Below are 21,782 nucleotides of genomic sequence, written 5' to 3' on the forward strand. Positions count from 1 at the left end.
AGGTAATAGAACAAACCTTTTTCTCACTTCTTGTGTTTATTTGCATTTACTTGCACCATCTTAATGATGAAGAATTAAGATAAAAAAGTAGTGTAACATGGTTTACAAGTGCAGATGGTCTTTTAACATGAGAAATTTATCATTCACCAATTATTTTTGTTGATATTATTTTTGGACATACTTTACCTTCACTTCTCTATTGATAATCTATAAATGTGAAGAAAAAATTAATTATGATTATATTCATTCTATCAAGAGGGTTATCAAGAAGAGATATGTAATAACTTATTTTATGATTATAGTTTGGATTCATATTTTTAAGAAAATACTAAGAAATGTACATGCTTTACAACAATGATTACTATAAATAAAAGATTGCTGTAGTATCAGGGTGGCACCTTTGTAGTAAAAGCTATTTTTTTCTGCTACAGCTGAAGAAGGTGTAAGACAAGAGAAGTTTCAAATCATTCTTTCTGCCAAATCAATGAGAAGATCTTACACCACTTTGATTCTTGTTACTAGTTTGAAGGCATAACATATATATAATACATATGGTATATTAAAGTAAACTGATTCATCTGATTAGTTTCATCTGCTTTCATCACTTTGCAATGACTGCTAGAGCAACCACAAAGTGAATTCTGAAATGTGTGCAGTTCTCACAAGTGATAGGTTAAAGTCATTATAGACCTCCTAATTCTTTCTAAAGCTTTGTGTTAATTCTACCATAGGGAATTTGAGATTAATAGTCATTTGAAATCATCAGATTTCTATCCAATCACTGTCTGAGCTTCCTGCTCAATTTTTTTCCCCCCACAATTCCTATTAAACCTACATAAAGAAGTATTAGGTTGTTAATTGTTAACAAGTTATGATTTTAAAAAGATTGCTTAAAAGCACAGTGTGAATGTGCTCTGAAGTAAAATGAGTTTTGCCAGTCCTGATATAGGTAATTATTCTTAGATACAATAAATATAGAGTCAAGTAGCTAAAATATGGCTTAATTTTTATTTATGTGATTGTTTCTCATCAGGGTAGTTAAAAAAATTAATTATAGTTATACTTAAATTTATTTTCATCTACATTTATATAATTAATCTTTGAATTACTGTTCAGTTATCACAGAAACCTCTCGGCATACAAATTGTGACCGACTTTAGTGGTTTTCTGTCCAGCTACTATGGTCTGCACTTTAGTTGATCCAGATCACAGTATGATTTAGCCATTTCTCCATAACTAGTATAACAACCATTCCTTTATCTCTACAGGTATTGTAACCATTGTTAATAAGCAAAAAGCATTTTGTTAGTAAATTGTTTATGTACCTGGTATAAGCCAAATACTTCAAATAATGTTCTTAGTTCATTTACTGGAAGGTTTTATTTCGCCTGTAGAAAAAAAAGCTGAAGGAATATGGAGAACATCAATGTGAGAGTGTCCTAGCAGAGCTTACTCAATGGATAGCAAAAAATACCAGTTTTAAATGCAGATGCTCAAACTCCTCATCTAAAATCCCTTTTAGAGATATTTTTTTAATTCCTTTTTCCTTGTATTTTTTTTCCACATAAGCTAGAAGGAAAGCCTAACCTGGATTCTTCCCTTTTGCACCCTCTGTTTACTCCTTTTGTTAAATTTTCTCTTTGTCTGTCCATATATTTGTCCTCATTCTCAGCAGAAAAACCTTTGAGCCTTTGAGACTTTTATATAAAGGTTTTTTTTTGCTTTTGCTTTGATGTCAGTTGATTTCCTATCAAAGTGTTTGATTTGCAATTTTTTTCTTGTCGTTTGCAGAAGCCGAAAGCGGTATGCCCTCTTCGTTACCTTTCCTTCCAACCTCAATCCTACCTCCACTCCTTCTAACTTCAGGACTAATTCCTTGCCAAGAACACAGGAAGATAACATCTTTGTCTATCTTTCTCTGTATATGCACACATATATATACATATATATATATTCATTTGTCTATGTGTGTATATATATATATCTATATGTGTGTATATTTATATATTAGCCCCCAAACTAAAAAAGGAGACAGGATAGCATTTTGTCTCTCTGTTGGTTCTTGTGACTCATGCACTAACTTCTTTGCAGGAAATTTAAAATACAACAGTATATGTTTCAGGCTTTTATTTTTATCCCCATAAGGAATCATTGCTGTATTAGACTGTTACATTTGAAAAATAGACTTTACTATTAACACCTCATGTTCTCTTTTTTTTCATTTGTACTGTATCATGACGATGTAGTTTTCGTCTTTTCCAGCCCTTATGCTGACATATCGTCTCCATATTCATATGTTCATTGATGTCCTTCTTCCCTTAGTCTTCCTTCAAAACAAGCCTGAGAGTACAGTGGTTCATTTCCTCTTGTAGTCTCACCTTTCATTAACAACCTAATGCCTGATTCTTTGCATTGCCAATCCTGCTTTGAGCACAGTTAACTGTAATACAGTACTCATTACATTTACTGTACTGTTCCAGTGAAAGTACCATGGATAGTTTGTGCTGTATGTCACATTCATTTTAATGACATCTATTAAGATTATTTATGAAGATATTACTCAATCTTTTTCTCGGTGCTTTTTTGTTTTTGTTTTTGTTTGTTGTTTTTTTTTTTTCCATTGGGGTGGCATGTGTATCATTTTCTTTTGCTACACCATTCTGAGAGCCCTTCTCTAGTCACCATTCTATCCTGCTGCTATTGGTTTGAATGGAATCAAGAAGGCATGCTCTTCTTTGTCTTCTCATTTCCTCTCCTCCTCCTCTCCTCATCTTTTTTCTGTCACTCCCATTTGTTTTCCTAATTGCTTATAGCAGTCTGTTGGTGTTACTTTTCAGAGACCCATTCTCATTTTTCAGATATTTTAATTCCCTTCTTCATCATATTCCCTGAACTTTACTTTCCATGTCTGTTTTGTTGCGTGTGCTGTGTGTTGTTTAATTTTTAGTCTTACTCTCTTGTGGTTTCTAAGTAGATGTGTGAAAAGAGAGGTGGCTTCCTGTCAGTTTGGCATTATTGATATGATCCAACTGCAGAGAAGTTACTGCAACACTTAGCATCTTCAAGGATCTGCAGTTGTTGCACCTCTACTTCGCTTCTTGCTTTTAAGTATATATTATCTTGTGGTTAAGGCATGTGAACGCTGGCATGATGAACAATATGAAGAAGTGATGTACAAAGTTGCTTGCTCCCAGAATAAACTGTATTGTGGTGCTTCATTGTACTGATAATCAATCACTTCTGGAACCAGAAGGAATAATTAAGCTACTTAAAGTGTACTGAACTCACCAGCACCATTGAACTAGTTTGGATTATGCCCAGTAAAAACACCTTGCATTCATGATTTAATAGACATTGTTGTGAAGGACTTAACTCCTGGGAGCAACCTTTTTTTGTATGCTTGTAGTAATTAAGGCTTAATATACTGTAGCATGTAATGTGCTGTGTCTTTTGCCTTGTATTCTTTTTAGTGTCTTACTGGATTTTTCTGTGTAGAACAATATGGATCTGAATTAATGTCAATGATAGAGCCCAGAAGAAAGAAGCAATACTCACGAGTTACATGCAGTGTGAAGCTGGTATGCACGCAACTCCCATTATGGGATTTGTGCACCTACCCTCACACTCCACTTAGAATCATTCCCAGAAAATACACATCACCTAAAACTAATTTTGTAATTTTACGTCCATAGTTGTGTGAATGACATGGCACAATTTAAAAGGCCATTAGACTAATAATGATGCTTTTCATCTGGGCATAGTATGGAACAAGAAAAATAGCTGTCTTTACATAGTAGTGTGATAGCTTTAGTCAGTAAAATCAAATAGTCTTGTTTTAGTTACTCTATTAATAATGAGTCATTATTTATATTTCTGATTAATATGTGATATTGTTACTATTTTAGTCACATGGGGAATGGTACAGTACATCTACCACAAGGTTTTAAAATAAGTTTTTTACAGCTTTTGTCATTTGTTTGGTCAAAATTTTGCCATTTTTGTTTCATTTAATTCAACAATTGTTTTTTATTTATTTACTTATTTATTTTGAGATAAAAATGGTATTTACAACAGTACCTGCAGATCTAAAATAATGCCACTCAATCAGACAGGTTTCCTCAATGAAGGGATGAGTTGTTCAGTTGATCCCTGATACTGGCATTCATCTCATCTGTCTTTATCAGTATAGACCTAATTAATCCCTACTAATTATTCAGACTTGAGCTCTTGAAAGTGTCTTCTATTCTAAAACAGATGAGGTGAATCCCATTCTCCGTGCTGTCCAAATTTTTATCCTGAATGTAAGAACAAAATGAATGGTAAATAACAGAAGTTGCTGACAAGGGAAATTCCCAGCCTTGACAATATATAAAAATGAAATGTCATGTACTTATCTCCACAACTAGGGGAATATATATATGTGCACATTTTCATGAACTGCTTAAATAGATATATGCTTCTCTATATAACTGATGGATGCATTCTTCTTGGTAGGCTTTAAAGCCTATTTCATTTTTCTTTGTTCTTTCTCTCTTCCCCCCACCCCCACCGTTTAAGGCTTTTAATTCAAAACATGTTGCTTACTGTATGCATTACTGTGAGTACTTATGAGAGCATAACATTAGCCTATGTAAAGAAATCTGTTCATCTGTCTTCACTGAAAAGCTGTAATGCCTTCATCATTAAGGGAAAAGAATGAAATAGGGGGATAAAAGAAGTGTTACTCTGACAGAGAAGTACTTACTGGTACTTAAGAAATGTAGTCAAACCTAACTGTATTGTAAATGTTTGCATATTTTAGAATGAACAGCTTACTAGCAACAAAAAAGACTAGCTTCTGTAGATTTCTAACAGCTAAATTACCATCAAAATGACTTTAAAAATAAGGAAATAGGGAGGAGGAAAGGCTAGAAACTTAACTGCAGGTAAATTTAAGGAGATGATGGAATGTTTTGGCAGAAAGTCTTCGGAAAGTTATTAGCAAAAAGATCCCCTTCTGGTTTTACCTGGGCTTGTGGCTTTATATGTTGGCAGTTCTCTTTTCCAAGTAGGGAATTTTTAATCTGCTTCACTGGCTGCCTGTTTAGCTGTCCCTGGAACAGCCAGAAAGCTTTGACTTGATACATTGATTCAAGTGACAAAACTTTGTCCGAGGAATCTACATTTTCCAAAGTATTTGTGACTTCAGTGACTTATTTCATGTAAACAAATGATATTTTGTTCTAGTTTTGTGTTTTGTTTGATTGACTGATTGTTCTGTTTTATGTCAGCTTTGTTTCATTTTAAAACCTGGGAGACTGCATTTGAAAAGTACATTAAATAAATGTTTTGTTTTGCAAGCAAAACCAGTAAGCCCAATAAACTAAGAAATCAAAAAGATGTGAACTTCAGATGTGAAGTCTTGATGCAAATCCACTTAGCTGTGTGCATTATACTGTAGGCATCATTTAAATAATGAAATTTCATTTTTGCAATACTACTGAAATGTGCTGAGGAGCTGCTCTCTGTGGTGATGCATTAATTTTTCTTTAGTTCTCTCCTTTTAAACAATTGCAAAGTTTGAAACTGTGAATGAAGAAAGAGGAAGGATGTCTGGGTAAAGGTTTCTTTTGAGAACTGGTTTTTGTTCTGTTCACAGGAAACCTGTGTGACAGTGAACACAATTTAAATGAAACTTTTTACAGATGATCTCTGATTATTTTTGGAAGCAATTGCTGAGCATTTCTACTTGCAGCAGAAGTCCCAAGAAACTGTATAGAGATACAATGCTAAACATTAATAAAAACAAGTTGTAGGCATCCTAAATAAATAAATATTTTACCTCATTGTGACTCAATTGAGTCATTAGTAACTCATCTGTAAAATGGAGCAACCTTTTCTCTTCATATTCTTCTAAAATAAATTATGTATCTGTGAACTAATTGCATGCCATTGTGATGAAAACTGCTGAAAAAAAACACACGCATTAAAAATGATGCTGAGTTTAAAGAGGAATAAACGACTCAAATCCATTCCTAGAATAATGCCAGTAACACATTCTTGAATACAGTCTCAGACTATGCAAAAAAAAAAAAAAAAAAAGTAGCTTGTGGATATTAAGTTAAGAATTGTATCAAGATGACTGCACAGTATACACTAAATTATGAACTAAATTATATAGTAATTTATAATTTAGTATACACTAAATTATACACATGAGCAACCTTTTAATTCTTAAGTGCTTTATTTTGCAGCCTGATTATTCTTTTCACAGGGCATTTTTACATGGATACTCACATGTAGCCATGTGCTTATATAAAGCTTTCAAGTACACTATTTGTCACACTAACTTATCACTAATATATAAGTGATAAATACCATCCTTAATATGAGAACTGAGACCCATTTTTCTTTCTAACAGCGACCTCAGAGATATTTGGCCTTTACATTTTAGTAATGTGTATGTGTTTGAATATGTGATTTATCTAATTTTGTGTATGTATTTTTATGCCAGTATTTAAGTTACTGGTAGTCATTATTTAATTTAGATTGTATGTGCATGCTGTTTGTAGACTGATTTTCAAAGACCAAGTTTAAAAAAAATACAAAAAGAGAACTTTTGACAAGCTGCTTTAAATTTCATTAAGTTAAAAGTTTAGTTACATTACACAATAGTAAAAGTAATTAGAAAATATGTCTCTCTCTGTGTATGGATATATAGCTTTATACTTTGCAAATTACCTTAATAACTAGAGTTAAATCTTCATGAAATTAAAAGTAATTCATAAAGAGATATAGAATTCTCACTTCTTGAAAGCAGTTCATAATTTCTTTCATCATACTTAGTGAGGCTATTTTGTCAATGTGGTTGGGTTATTTTTGTTCTTCCATGCCTACATAGCAGTGTTTAAAATTTTTTAAAATTCATTTTATGTTTTTTCAGCTATCGTGACTGGTTGTCTTGTACCATTCCCCTTGAGTGTATGTGTGTATTTATTATTTTAAACAATAACATTGTATGTCCAGATAGGGGTCCCATTAACATTCCGTATCACTAGAAATTGGCAAAAATTTGCATTAAAGGGTTTACCTTCATGAGTGGCTTTTTGTATTGTTAGTGAGCGGTGGTTGTTGGTTCTTTTCACCATATCTTGAATTGTTCACCACTTTGTGTGACAGAGCAAGAGATCTAAAAACTCAGCTTCACACCATGTTTCTGAGAGGCTTTGTTATTTTGTATAATCCATACTTAATGCAAAAACATAAAAATACATATGTAAACACTTAAAGTGATTTTGGGAGAAGGCATGTGAATGTCTCAAAGTACAATTTTTGTAAAAAATGATGGCATGTGAAAACTGTTATTTGATTGGAAATTTCAAGGAAAAATGGCTTAAAATTTCTTGGCAGCCTTTCATAACTAGTGGGTCCCCTATAGTAGAATAAAATAAAGCTAGTTGTGAACATTGTGTTAAAAGTAATTAATTTTTTTGTTTGTTTGTTTGATTTTTTTTGTTTCATTGTGCAGTATATTAATCAATCCTGGAAACCATGTCAAGATTCAAGAAGGTACCTTAGGATTCTTCATTGCAAGTGATGCCAAAGAAGTAAAAAGGTAATTATATATTTCTAGCTTGAAATTTAAATGTGCTGTATTTAGTTTTTTATTTGCCTAGTTTTCCTTTATGTGTAAATATGTGAACTGATTTTCACTCTAATCTGCTGAACAGTATTCATGGAAAATTGAGCTGACAAATTAATGAAATTACCTTTCATTCAGATCATTCATATAATTTTCTTAACGATAGGTTCAAATGTCTAGGAAATAAAATAGTTTTACAAGTATGTGAAGAAAATAATAGGTTATTTTTCACAATTTTATTAGAAAATGTAAAATATATTGATCTATTTATTTTCTATAAATTAATTAGTCTTAGTGAAATTACTCTGTGATAGAACTGGATTGACAGTTTTGTCCAAGTTTCAAGTTTAAAGTAGTTCTTGTTAACATGCAATCTATTAAATACTTGATTTGATGAAACTACTGTATTTATTTGCTAATTGCAATAGCAGATTAATATTTATGATCTTAAGATTTTCTTTTACTGAGTCTATATTGTCTATGTTCTCATAATAATAAATACAAATAAAACTGTTTGAAATACATTCCAATCATTATGGACAACTTCACTGTTCACAGTAGTTAGATGTACTGTAGTTGCATTAGATTTACAAGATTTTTATGGTTTTTGTATTTAGTGCCAAGCATATTTATTCTAGTTTGTTAGGATATAAAATGGGAATAAAATAGCAATATGAGAAAGTAGTGTTTAAAATAAATAATTCCTTATTGTCCCTTGAATTAAAATAAATAATTAAAATATTTGAATGATGACATTTACTTAGTCCTAAACTTATGAGAAAAGTAGTTTTAAGTAATGAATGTTTGTTACGATTACATAAGGAATGTCAAAACATCAAAATAATGCAATTACTGAGAATTTGAAAATTTCAGCTATTGGTGAGCATTCTGATACAATTGTAGATGTTACTAAACAAGAATATCACATGGTAACTTAGATGGTTCAGTGTATTAATTACATGCTTTTCTTAGAAGGGTTGATTTCTTATCTGTTCAAAATCAGTCTGATTGTGCTCTAACACTAAATATGAAAGACAAAAATTAACCTGAATTAAGACTGTATCTGCTCTTTCATTTATATATTTCTATAGAAACTCGCTAATTTTTTGTAGGTGTTGTCTTTTTTGGGGGGAATGGGGGGGGGGGGGGGGGGGAGGCGTTAGTTGGAGGGGGATAAATTGTACATCTGCACATTGATCAGTTTACAATTTCATTTTATCTAAGATGATGTCCAGCTTTTGACTGGGCTGAAAAACTGGCCCAGGGTGCTAGATGGTGTTTTTAACATAAAATATCTGGTATGTCTGGTATAAAATATATATTATAATTTTATATATATATATATATATATCGTATATGTATGTAAAATTATAAAATTATGCATATACAATTATATACATATTTAATGAATTCTCTGTTCTTATCATATATATGTATATATACACACATTCTTGGTGAAACTCACTGGATGCTCAATTCTTCTAAGATGAAAGACAACTGCAAAGATAAACTCTGTCATAATTATCATCCCTTCCCCCAATTCTTTTTCAAGTATATTAAAAGAAACACTAATTTGGAGTCTTATTTTTGAATTTCATGGTCTTGAAGCAAATATTTCTTACTTTAAATTTCTAAACGGTTTCAAAGATTAAAGGAAATTAGCACTGGCATGTTTCATTAATTTCATACCGCAATAAAAAAAATGTGGGACTAATTTCATTTGTATGGATTAAGAAATGTGTCAGTTTTTCCATTCTGTCTCTTCAGAGCATTTTTTTACTGCAAGGCCTGCCATGATGACATCACAGATCCCAAAAGGATAAAAAAGTGTGGCTGCAAACGGCGTAAGTAATATTTCTATCACTCCCTTCTCCTTCCCATTAACTGTTAAGTCTTGAGAATAACTGTACACTCAGTTACGTTTCACACAGTAGTGCAGAAAAGTTAAAAAATAAATTCACAGCATAAGTTGAACATAATTGAACATAAGTTCAATTTGCATTTTGTAGTTATTAAATTTCATACTACTTACACATGTTTCTTCATTAAAAATCTATTAGGTTCCGAAGCTTACAAAACTTAAACAGTTCATCTAGCTAGATATAGCTGTGGAAGTTCCTGAGTTAAAAATGAGCTAACAGTGAAATTCTGCTCTCATTCATATCAGGCTGGTATTCAGTAGTTTTCTGTAAAGAGCTTTTGTTTTCCTTACTGAATACAACTTTGTACAAGAAGATGTTGGGGAATAATATTCCATCATGTAACTATTGAACTAAGCTATTATTGAAATAAATCATCAGTTCCTGGAGAAAGGGATTGTCTGGAAAAAAAATAAAATTAAATTCAAGATTGGTGCCTTAAACATATTCTTTCAATAGATTCCATAGCTGAAATGCTAGTGTTTGGTTTAGTTGCATTGTTAGGTCTGCTGTTTAAATTCTTTGGAAAATTGTGTGTAAAGAACTAATTAAGTTTGGAAATTGAGATCAGACTTTGCATCTCTATTTTTATAAATATATAGAATTATTATTTCATTTTTATATACTTTGTGAAGTTATTTTGCAGGAACTATCACAACTACATTCTAGGCACAGTTGTGTTTGATCCATAAATATTTTTAAAATCAAAATGATTTAGATGTCCTTCTCTCAATGGATGCATTTATGTGCATTCAATTCCATCTTCTGGAGAGGCTTTTTCTTTACAAAAACACTGACTAGGTAAATTGAAACATCCCAGAAGAGTTTGATTGAATTTATCTTACTAGTACTTTTAAGAGTGAAAAAAAACAACAAAAAAAGCCTGCCGTATATATTCATTCAGTGAGCTTATTCATAGCATCATCATTTCACTGTTTCGGAAGATGAAAAAAAGCCTTATCTAACCTTAAGGTGCACCTGAAATTGATGAATTCTATGTCTTTTAAAAAGAAAAGCATATGCCATGTCATCTAAAAAACCAAACCAAAAAAAAAACAAAACACCCAAATAACCAAAAATTACAAAACCAAACCACAGAAATGTGAACAAAAGTAGAGTAATTGAGAGAAAACAGCTGATGCCTTGACAGAAAGTAGAAATTTCCTTCCAGTAGCTTCAAGGAGAGTAAAGCACATGGAAAGCATGCCTGATGTGGAAGGAATGTATGTATTGCTTAACATATCAGAAAAAAGAAATTGCCTAACATATTGTTTAAGAACAGTTTATCCATGTGAGATTGTGACCTCTGAACTGCTGCCAAAGCCAATGGGACTTCTGAGCAAGTTCTGGTAAAAAGCAAGTTTCAGATGCCTCAGGGTGCATTAAAAAGAAACAACAAAACAAAACTTACAAAGCCAATCTCTGTTTTTTCCCCAATTTACACAGCACTTAAGAAGAAATATGTTACCTTTTGCCCAATTCTTAAAACAAAAAACAAAAGCACAAAACAAACCAAGAAACAAAACTAAACAAAAAACAACAACCAAAACCCCAAACCTATTTAATTGTATGTTCTTCTCTACTCCTTCACATTGTGTATGCTTTTCACACATGTGCTGTTTCAAAGATAAAAATCTGAAAGTTTGGTGTTTAATGGGAGATCTTCATGTTGCAAGAAGGTAGACATTGGAAATTCGTGGTATACGGGAGAAAAACATGAACAGTAACATAGCGTTAGTACTAGGAAGCCAGGGAGGAAAAGTGGCATCCTTTGACCCTGCCATCACAATGGATGCATTACCAACAACAGGGCCATGGAAAGTGACAACTTCTATATATAGTACTGTGGAATGTCCCAAAAGGGGCAGTCAGTCCAATAGATAGAGATATTGTCCAGATGTAGAAACAAAATGATGGATTTAGTGAGGCTAAGGAAGGAGACAGCTTCCGCTTAACACAGTGTTCACAACTATTAGGAATAGCGCAGTTTCTTTGTTTTTAAAGTTCTGTCAATCAGAAAAAAAGTTAAAAAAGAAATTAAAAAAATTCAACAGTATTTAGTAATTTTGGATCACTAATTCCAGTGGCATTCTCAAGATCCCTTTTGTGGGACTGGGTATATAGTTTTAGAAGGTAAGTGTTAAGGTAAAGACGATTATTCACATTAAACACCTTAGTTTTAGCTTTCAAATCACTTACCACTTTTGAAAATCTTAATTGCATTATCTATCTGTAAATTACACAAACTTTTTGGTCTTAAACTGCAGGCTAACCGTAACAAAACATGCACTAAGAAATACTTTCTCTGTTGAATTAGGAAACTGTCAACTGATCCATCAACAGTTAAGCTAACAACTTGATTTTTAAAGAAAACAAAAATAATCACACAGAAATATCTGGTCCTATATAAGAATATATATTTTAATTAGTGTGCAACATAGCAGTTAGAGACAGCTGAATGTGGAAAACATGTAAGATGAAATGAAGGGGGCTGCTAGTAAATACTGACACTTTCTGGTGAATTGAATGTGAAAGATTATTTTCTTTAAATTGAAATCTTACTTATTGTAGCTTTAATTAATGCTTCTTCCTGTGATACTGGAAGACCACATTTTCAGTAACGCATCTGAGGTTGCGTATCAGATACTATCTGAATATTAGCTTTTTATATTGTTGGGGTCTAAACATGAGTTTGACCTACTTAGCTATTTGTCCAAACCTGTTAGGACTAATATTAATAACTCCAAGGAGTTCAGTACATTTCCATGAGGTCACAGATAATTAATGTAACCTTGCTTTCCTTTTGCAGTTTCTGCCACCCTTCTTTCTCCTTACCTATCCCACTCCCTGAATAACATATGAATGCTGATGTCATAAACGTTTGCGTGGAAATTTTATTCAGAGATTGTTAACGTATTTTTTGAATGCTTTTAAATCTCATTCCTATGGCATTTAACTGTAGATTTTTCAGCAAGGGGCCAAATACATGTATAAATTTATATAAAATGCAGCCAGGATGGCATGAAATCTCTGAACTGGATGATCTACTCCTCCTGCTTCTTTCATTCTGTACAACAAGTGTGGTCTAATTCTGTATATATTTTTTCCAGTGACAGTGCTTGCTGTGAACGATGGGGGTTGAACCCCAGAAAGGACATATCATATGTACATTGATGTGTTTGAAAGAATTTCTTGTAATCTATGATAATTGACAAACTTTTGATTTATTTTTCCTCTTGCTGCCTTGGAACACGGCCCCTACTATATTTTAACTGCACACTGATAGTGATCTATTGTGAGTAAAAATGGGTTCCCTGTAGCCCGGAGTGCGGTCCAACCTGTCTTTCTCTAGCAGAGAGTATTTTTGTTCAGTATTTTGGTTATTTTCTTTATTTATGTTGCATGTAGCAGTGGCGTCATACCCACAAGTTTCTCATCATTTCCACCCACGGAGATTAGGGTGACGTTGAAGAAAATACAGCAGTTTCCCCCTCTTCCACTTTTTTGCTCCTTTTTCCCCACAACTTTGTCTTTTATCCCTATTTGAAAGGTCGTGGCAGTGACATTTCTGAGAAATGATGCTAGAGATATCTCATAAGTTTTCAGAGCTATCGATTAGGCTGGGGTAATTAGCGCTATAGCATTGTTTGCCTCATTAAGCCAAATTCATTGTCAGATCTGCGTTTTTTTTGTTCTTGGTTTGTATTGCATAGCTAACACAAGGGACAGAGCAGCAGACTTCTACTGTCCTTATTTAACTCATTTCTCCCCACCATCAAAGATAAAGATATTTTGGGGAGGAAGTCAGACAATGAATTGAATGTGTTTTACTTTGAATATATTATGTTGCAGCTTTCATCAGTAGCAAACAAACTACAGTGATCATTTTTCCCACCTATAACAGTTTTGCTTGTTACGAAAATAATTACATGGGTAGAGCGACACTTTCTTTTCATGACCTAAGCTGTAAAATTTTACATTATTATTATTATATATAGAATATGAAGTTTATAGACGATTTCACATGAGTTGAAATTTGACCACTTCAAAGTGCTCAGAATCCATGGAGGCTCTCACTCGCCACTTTTAGTTTACATAGTCATAATAATTTAAATAAGCACAGCATTTTGGATATGGAAGGAATTAAGACAAGCACTATGAACAATATACTGGTTATATGGCATTGTTAGGATTATAGGGTTTGTTCTTTCAAACAGTAGGGATCAAGTATTTCATAGGTGCAATAAAGCATTAACTACTGCATCAGATTGAGGCCGGTAGCTACAACATACAACTGCATCTAATCTAAATAAGTGAGGCTATGAGAATTTTCACCATTTCACCAGGCATTATGAATTTATTTTCTGATAACACTTCAGATCTGAATCCAGACTGTGATATTTTTTCACCTCTCAGCTGTACACAACATAGGATCTTGCAAAGAATCTTGAAGAATTTGATACTCTTGGAGTTGCATGATATAGTGTCAGCCATCTTGTAATTACGGTGGCCTATGTGATGGTTAGCATTACTTTGTTCTCTTTTTTATAGTTTTGATGTTATTAGTACAGTAAAGAAATGAGATCTTCCCCTGCCCCCACTATAGTAGAAATTATTCATACACAGAACAGAAATTTCTTGAAAGAGTTACTGTCTGCCAGTAGAATGTCACAGCAGAAAGCTGGGGAAAACACACAAAAAAAGCAGATTGTCAAGGCAGGACAGTAGAATAGGAATTTACAAACCAGAAAGAAACTAATTTATTTAAATGAATGAAACAATGATTCCATAGATGTAAAGGCAAAACACTGGAAGTAATTTGGATATTTGTATCTACTTATTGCAATGAATTAACTTTAAATACATTTCTGTACTGAGCTCTTTCTGGACCACGTAAACTGGTAGAAATAGCAATAAACAAATAAAAGAGCTTTTTTTTCTTTTTCTTTTTTTCTTTTTTCCCCCTAAAAATAAATAAATAATTATATAAATAAAAGAAGCAATTGCAGAAATGGTTATTTTTATTATTTTTTATTTATTTATTTTTTTAAGCCAATGCTTCTGTCTGCTCAGGAATGCATCTCACTCTGAGAGTATGCTGTCTGAGAGACTTTAACATAATGAAGACAAGTTCACAAGGATATTTGAATATTTAAAATGAGTTGGTCTATAAATATGACATTACTTCTTCTAGCTACAAAGTATGGCAGAATGTCCACTGTTTCTACAGTTTTGAGAAAGAACACTGACACATTATTGCAAGCAACTGACCAATTGCTTTTGAATGCAAAAAAACCCAAAAAGTATAAACAAACAAAAAAAACCCCAAACCAACCAACCAACCAAAAAAACCAAACCAACAACAACAACAACAAAAACCCAAACATGCAAGAATTGCAAGATAATGAAAAAGCTGAGTTGGTGGTGATGAAGTTTTTCTGTAAAAATTAAATAACAAAGAGATAGCTTGGCCTGTTGTGTTAAGAGAAAATAAATTGTGAAAAATAATTTAAGAAATGCTGCTGTATTTTTCAGAAGAGAAAAAGTGCTAAGGGAAATCCTTTAAAGATTTGTCTCTTATGCTAACCAGCATCCTTAAAAGTTGTCAAATCAGTCCGGTCTTCCTTTAATGCTGCTGCTGTTTTTACTCTTAGTGTGGATAATGAGAACTTGCAGAATTGAAATGACAGTGTTTACATTTCAATTCTTAAGTGTAGTGAAACTGTTTTTCAACCATTTGCTGGTCAAGAAAACTCCAGTTGATTCTTCTTAACCAGCTGTTGTTTCATAGACAACCACTAGATGTCCTCGTATATTTACTTTTTGTAATATTGAGGTCGCGAGGAAAATTGCTGTAGTGATGGGTGGAATATTTGAATTGGATAGCCTGTACAGTCAGTACCAAAACAAACAAACAAAGAAAAGCCAGCAAAGATAAAAGTGAAATTTTGGTGATACTTTGTTCTGCTTTATTTTTATTTATTTTTATTATTATTTTTAACAAAGGAGCTGTTTCTTGATATCCTAGGACAACAATCTGCAGCTTCCTTTGCTTATTTTTGCAACTGGAAATGTTTCCTACTACTATTTGTGAACTCTTAAGTTACACATCAGACCCAGACAATCTAGAAAAGTTGACTAGGCTCTTCTGACTTTTTGAGATTGAAAACAAGATATTTCGAGAAGTGTAGACATGTAAGCCATATTTCTTCTTTATTGGAATGAAAGGACATTAGCTTTCAAGAAAAAAAAAGCAACAAAAAGTTTTTCAAATATTTCTTTATTTTTGTAAATAACTACGAATTTTTGCTATTGTTTTGCTCTTAACTCAGAATCTTAACTCAGAAAATTACTCTGATTCATATGAGCCTTGTTTTGGCAGTAAGTCATTTAAGTAGTCTAATTTCTGTGTCCATAGTTACTTCCCCTGATATTTTCACATATGCTGGGGAACTATGATCAGTACTAAGTAGAAGGATCAGTTCTTTCTTTTTATCCATTTATTGTTCAATTGGAAATAGGGAAGTAATTTCCTTTATGTCCCAACTTACATTTTTACTAGTTGCACATAACAGTTCTATTCAATCTCCATAACATTTCTATGAATAGAAATGAGATGATTCTTATGCAGGTGCTACAGGTGTCAAATGAATTTAACACCCGGAGGCTGTTCTTAAGGTCCCCCTGTCTCTTTGATGGTACTCATTTTTCATTAATTTTTATGGAAGTTTATTAGGAATGATATGTGTGTGGCTTGAACCATTTGAAATCATTTCTGTCTTGTCTTTGATCTTGTCACTATTCATCCCTAATAATAACCCATGTTTTGTTTTATTTAAAAGAAAGTAAATATTGTATTTTGTGTGAATGTAATAATGACTGTTTAAAGTGAATGAAGAGTAACAGCATGTTTTCTTTACAAAATGTATTGCTCTGATATGCAGTTGCTTATGTACTGGTTGAAAGCCTTATGGCAAGTCATATATGCTACTTATATTTCCAGGTCCACGCCTGTTTCCTGCATGTTAATGATGTGAAATATTAAAATGATGCATGATCTCCAGAACAACTGATAATAATTGTTAAAAACAGTCCCTGTAAGGGTATTACTTTTGAGAAGTGCCATGGATTCCTTCCCCAATTGATCAGATGGGCTTAAATTTCCAACTTCATTGGTTTTAGTCTGATGAAAATGGTACTAAAAGTTTTCCTTCCCAACCTCATTTGCTGTTAAAGATGGTTGTTTTTTTTACTTTCTATAAATATGACCTTTTCTATTATTGACAGTTGATAACTTTTGGATTCAAGTAAATGAAAACCAGGGACTGTTACTAACCAATAGCATAGCAGCTGAGAATATCTGGTCAGTGTGTTTTGCTTACAGCATTTGATTAGAAAATGTCTTTCAAAACAGCTGTAATTAAAACAAAATGGACATTCCTTTTCCCTCACCTACTATTAGTGTCTCTCATAAATGATCTTTACTTTTCTTTTGTTTCCTTAAAATAAAAGTAATAAAATAGGCATAATGAAAACACTTCTATATTTCTGGTAACATTTCTTCTATGCCCAACTTTTCAGTTTTAAAGAATATGTTGGGAAAAGTTAGAGAGAGGGAAACTATGGGAAACAAATGCTGTTTTGAATTTTCTGTGTAGTTTGAATGCGAATGCATCAAAAGCTGCAGTGGAAACCTTCTTACTAAAAGCCAAGCTCTGAGAAATGATGTACCATGCAATGAACAAGCCTGATGATGCATGATGACTTTTTGAACAGCGCTAAGATAACTCTACTAGGATGCTGAAAGAACATGGCAGTAGTCATGTGAGCAAAGTTTTAGAGGAATGGAGTCGCTGCTGAAGAGATCACTCATTCATCTCCCTCAATGCCTGTTTTCCACAATCATAATGTTACCCTTGCTTGAAAAATATACTGTATGGCAAGTCATCAAGGCCTTAGAACAGGACTTGACCCATTTGAACAATTACAATCCCTCTTCCCTGGTGACTGTAGCATTAAAAAACTGGGAAAAAGAAAAAAGAAAAAAAAAAAAAAGAAGAAGAAACTAGTAAAAATCTAATATTGCTACCATTATACAATCTTCAACTGAAGTTACAGGCCAGAGAAACATTACCTTTTTACTACATTTGCTTGTAAGGTTTTGTTTTTGCCTGTTGGTGCTCTGTTTTTCTTGGGGTTTTTTTTTGTTTTGTTTTGTTTTTTTGTTTTGTTTTGTTGGTTTTTTTTTTTGGTTTTGGTTTTGTTTTGGTCTTTTTAAATCTTTTTTAATTTATTTATTTTTAGCATAATTTGAGTCAGTTCAATCTAAACCATTACCAAAAGTGTTGGTTCAATGCAACATGTGAAGCAATTTAAGTGTCCTTTGCAGTTCTTCAGACTTAAATTTACTTGAGGCTGAGGTAACATATGCATTTGTATGAAGATAACTACATGACAGCATTTTTATAAAACAGAATGCTGTATATTTCTAGAAATACATAATGAGGACAATATCCTTTCTGTGACCAGAGGATGTATGTAATTCTTTTATTCCAACCTGGAAATCCATTTGGAATCAGTGCCTAAATCTATGTTCAGTTATTTGGTTCTCAGTCTACCTTTCAATGTTATTGAGTTACACTAACTCAGTAACTATTGGAACAGAGAACGTGCCGATGATTGGATTGGTTCAGCATGTTTCAGTGTACCAATGCTCTGTGTGCTTTTGGTGATGCCTTATTTGTGAACTGATTTTAATGTCAAGCATATATTGTCACTTATATCAGCAAATTTTGGTATTCTGTCAAGAGTTAATTTCAGTTCCTGAAGATGCATTGTAAATGAAGTCAAATTTTCAGAAAATTTTATGCACATCTTGTAACTCTACAATTATGTGTAATTTATTGCCATGAAGGAGTTCCCTGGCACAGTTTAATGCAAATCAATTATTAGCATATGTTTGAGGATAAATATATATGTGTATATATATGTATGTATGTGTATACATGTATATGTGTGTGTATGTAAGAATGTGTGTATGTGTGTTTTTATGTGTGTATACATGCATATTCATACATATATATATATATATATACATGCATATATATAAGTTTTCTACTTCTAATTGAAGCAGAGTTGGCCAAAAATATCTGATGAATCATCAACTTTATATATTCGTTTCATTTTAGCCTAGCAGTATTAATTGTGCCAAGGGAAGAATATATTCTTAGGATTTTCTGCTTTTACTATGCTCTTTTTTTGATCCAAACACTTGTCTGTTATCAGTAATTCTTCCCTCTGTCTGCGGTCACCCTATGAGACTGAAGAGAAATAAAGAACAAATTATCTTTTGCCCTACTTTTAATGTACAGCCAAAGTGTTATCAATAATCTCATTGCATTTTTTTTTCCCCTGGGTCAAGACTGTTAACATAAACTAAGGCCTGTATTAAATCCCTTAAATTACCTTCCAGCTGCCTTGTTATATATATAACCTTGCCATTAACCTGCTGCTCTTCCTCTCCTCCCATCCAACACATGGTTATAGCCAAGATGTCCATCTACAAGAGAATGAAACTGGCATGTTGTTTTGATTGCGGACGCTCTGAGCGTGACTGCTCTTGCATGTCAGGCAGTGTACATAGTAACATGGACACCCTTGAGAGAGCCTTCCCACTTTCTTCTGTCTCTGTTAATGATTGCTCCACCAGTTTACGTGCCTGTAAGTTTTAACACCAACACATGCTGTTCCATGTCTGTGGTGTCTGTGGTATCATCCCCGTCTTGTGTCGTACATTGTAGTTCTGTGAGTCTTACTGGGCTGGTGCTTTTTTAAAAATTCAAAACCAAATTTTAATGCAGCTCTGTATTTGTATTGCTGTTTCTATTTATTTTTAGTATAAAAAATGTAATTTGTTATTTTGCTTTTTGTGCTCTTTATGAAGCATGCTCTTGCAATAGCTTGCAGGACCTTTGTAGTGGTTTGGTGACAACTTTTTAATTTAATTCGTACAATATAAATTTTAATTATTAACCAATATGTGCATTATTGGAGGAACAGGTCTGTGTCTAAATCTGTGACTGGCTCTAAGTGGGCAAATGCAGTAGTACAATCAGCATAGCAGTATACAGTAGGCAGTGAATAAATGTACAGGATACAGCTTAACTGTTTAGCTGTGTAGTAGCTGACATTCTAGTTTAGACTACTACCATTAGCTTTAATTAAGTTTTTAGCCCCTTGTGATTAGAAGGCAGGACCTTCCTTCTAATACTGACACTGCAGATACCTTAATAAAATGGCACCTGATGGAAATTTTGTAATGCAAACTGTCTGAAATTAGCAGCAAAATCTGTCCTGCAGGACAGTACCATTCTGGAATATGCTGCAAAAGGTCTTTTGAAATACTAAAGTTAGAGAAATTAGAACCCTGTGTAGCCATTAATTATTCGGGTAAGCCATAGGGATTCATGAGCTTCCTTTATCTGTGTGATGTCAACTATTGAAAAAAATTTTAAAACAGTGGTTTTTCTCACTCTCCAGTCCTCTTCAGACATCTATTACTGGCAGAACTATGTCTTGGGATGGGTATGTTGTCCTCTCTAACCAAATGTAAAGTAAAACTGGCAAGTTATGAAGAAATTCTAGGAGTTTGGATGAGAAATCATGTCCACTTTACATTACAAGACATTACAAATAAAAACACATTCTGCTATTAATAACATTATGTAGTAAGTAGATTATGCACCTGGTTGCATTTAATGCCTTCATTTTGTTGCAGTGTGTAGTCCATGTGGAGAATGACATTGCTGTCATTCTACTTTGAGATTTGTACAGTTATCCAGACACAGCTGTGGTGTATATACCAATACTATGAATTTTGTTATCATTTTTATGTCTGAAGACTGTGTCAATTAAATGAATTCTAATAGAATTTCATAGGGATTTTGGCAGAAATATTTGTTTATGAAATTTGTTTATGTGTACAAGCACTGTGAATGTCATTTTTACCTACTTGGTTGCAGTTCTCAAAGGCAAGAGCCACTTGTAATTATTATTCCAAGTTATAGGAGTTTTTATCCTTTAGAGTGACCTGTATTAGAGTAAAATACTTTAAATCATACTTGTTTATTAAGAACAGTGACTGTGAAACTTACCTGGATTGAGAGTTACTGCAGGCAGTGTTACTTCTACGACCTAACAGCCTCTGTAACAGTGTCTGATGTTGTTTGCATTAATACAGAGTAGTGCAGAGATTAAGTGGTTGGGTCCCAGCATGAGTGTTAACAGCCACCTGATGGGGATAAATGAGTAAGTCCCCTACAGATAAGTGAAATTTCTGCCATTAGTACTGTCCTGCAACGTGGAAAAACAAAACAAATTAAAAACAAAACAACAAACAAACATAATTTTTTGGTTTAACATTACTTTTGAATTCACTTAAGGCATTAAAAGTAAACATTTTTGATTGCGTTGCTACCAAGGCCAAAAACCTCTACTGCATGTTATTATTGCCACCAAAACCGTGCTGTTGGGAAACATGCTAAATCTATGTAATATTTTGAAGGATAAATGGTATTGGCAACTTTGAGGATTTTTACCATCCTATCTTTCATGGGCCTTTTCCCCCCCTTATCACTCCATCAAATCAGAAGAGAATTCACTCTTCCTCTTTTGAGACTAGTCACCCTTGACTGGTAATAATAAGTACAAAAATCAATACCAATTCATGCTCTTTATAAACCAGCAGAAGCCTTTCTTTTCCAATTAAAAAGTATATATGCACATGCAAAATTTCACTGGCACGGCTTCAACAGAAATCACTGTGTTTTCTTTGCAGTACACTGGGGTTGTATGATGCCCATCTTGACTAGTTAACTGAAAGAATGGTGGTGAGAGTCAGCTTTTCATTAAATATGAGCAGATGTGAAATGTAGAGTGTTTGACAATTAGAAATGGCAGCAGCATGGCCCCAGAATCAAAGTGAGGTCAGATTGGTGGATCAGATTACCTCTCTTACATTCTTTAGTTGTTCTGAAAATCATTTTAAATTAGTGTCAGTGGAGCCATGATGGGTTTTGCCCTTTGTCTTTTATGCTAGGACTGTATTGTTTCCCCAGACACTCATTAAAGGTCATTATACTATTACAGGGCTTGCTTTGGTCGTGGTGCCCCAGTTGAGTTGGTTTGCTTCTACAATCACTTAATGTATTTCTCTCTCTCTTTTTTTCTTTTCTATTTTTTTT

At 33.1% G+C, this 21,782-nt stretch overlaps 1 protein-coding gene across 50 annotated transcripts in view; it reads left to right on the forward strand.

Annotated features, from left to right (window-relative positions):
• KCNMA1 (potassium calcium-activated channel subfamily M alpha 1) overlaps positions 1-21,782 on the forward strand; it is a 412,923-nt gene that overhangs the window by 304,309 nt on the left and 86,832 nt on the right. For 12 of the 50 annotated variants that reach the window (XM_015866684.2, XM_015866674.2, XM_015866673.2 and 9 more), the window contains 5 exons: positions 1,792-1,803; positions 7,508-7,594; positions 9,389-9,465; positions 12,827-12,835; positions 19,087-19,260. In XM_015866684.2, the coding sequence (XP_015722170.1) occupies positions 1,792-1,803; positions 7,508-7,594; positions 9,389-9,465; positions 12,827-12,835; positions 19,087-19,260 (359 nt within the window). The remainder of the gene's footprint in view (positions 1-1,791; positions 1,804-7,507; positions 7,595-9,388; positions 9,466-12,826; positions 12,836-19,086; positions 19,261-21,782) is intronic. The other 38 variants (XM_015866711.2, XM_015866698.2, XM_015866693.2 and 35 more) reach the window with 7 other exon arrangements.

This window comes from Coturnix japonica, chromosome 6 (assembly GCF_001577835.2).
Source record: "Coturnix japonica isolate 7356 chromosome 6, Coturnix japonica 2.1, whole genome shotgun sequence".
Lineage (NCBI taxonomy): Eukaryota > Metazoa > Chordata > Aves > Galliformes > Phasianidae > Coturnix > Coturnix japonica.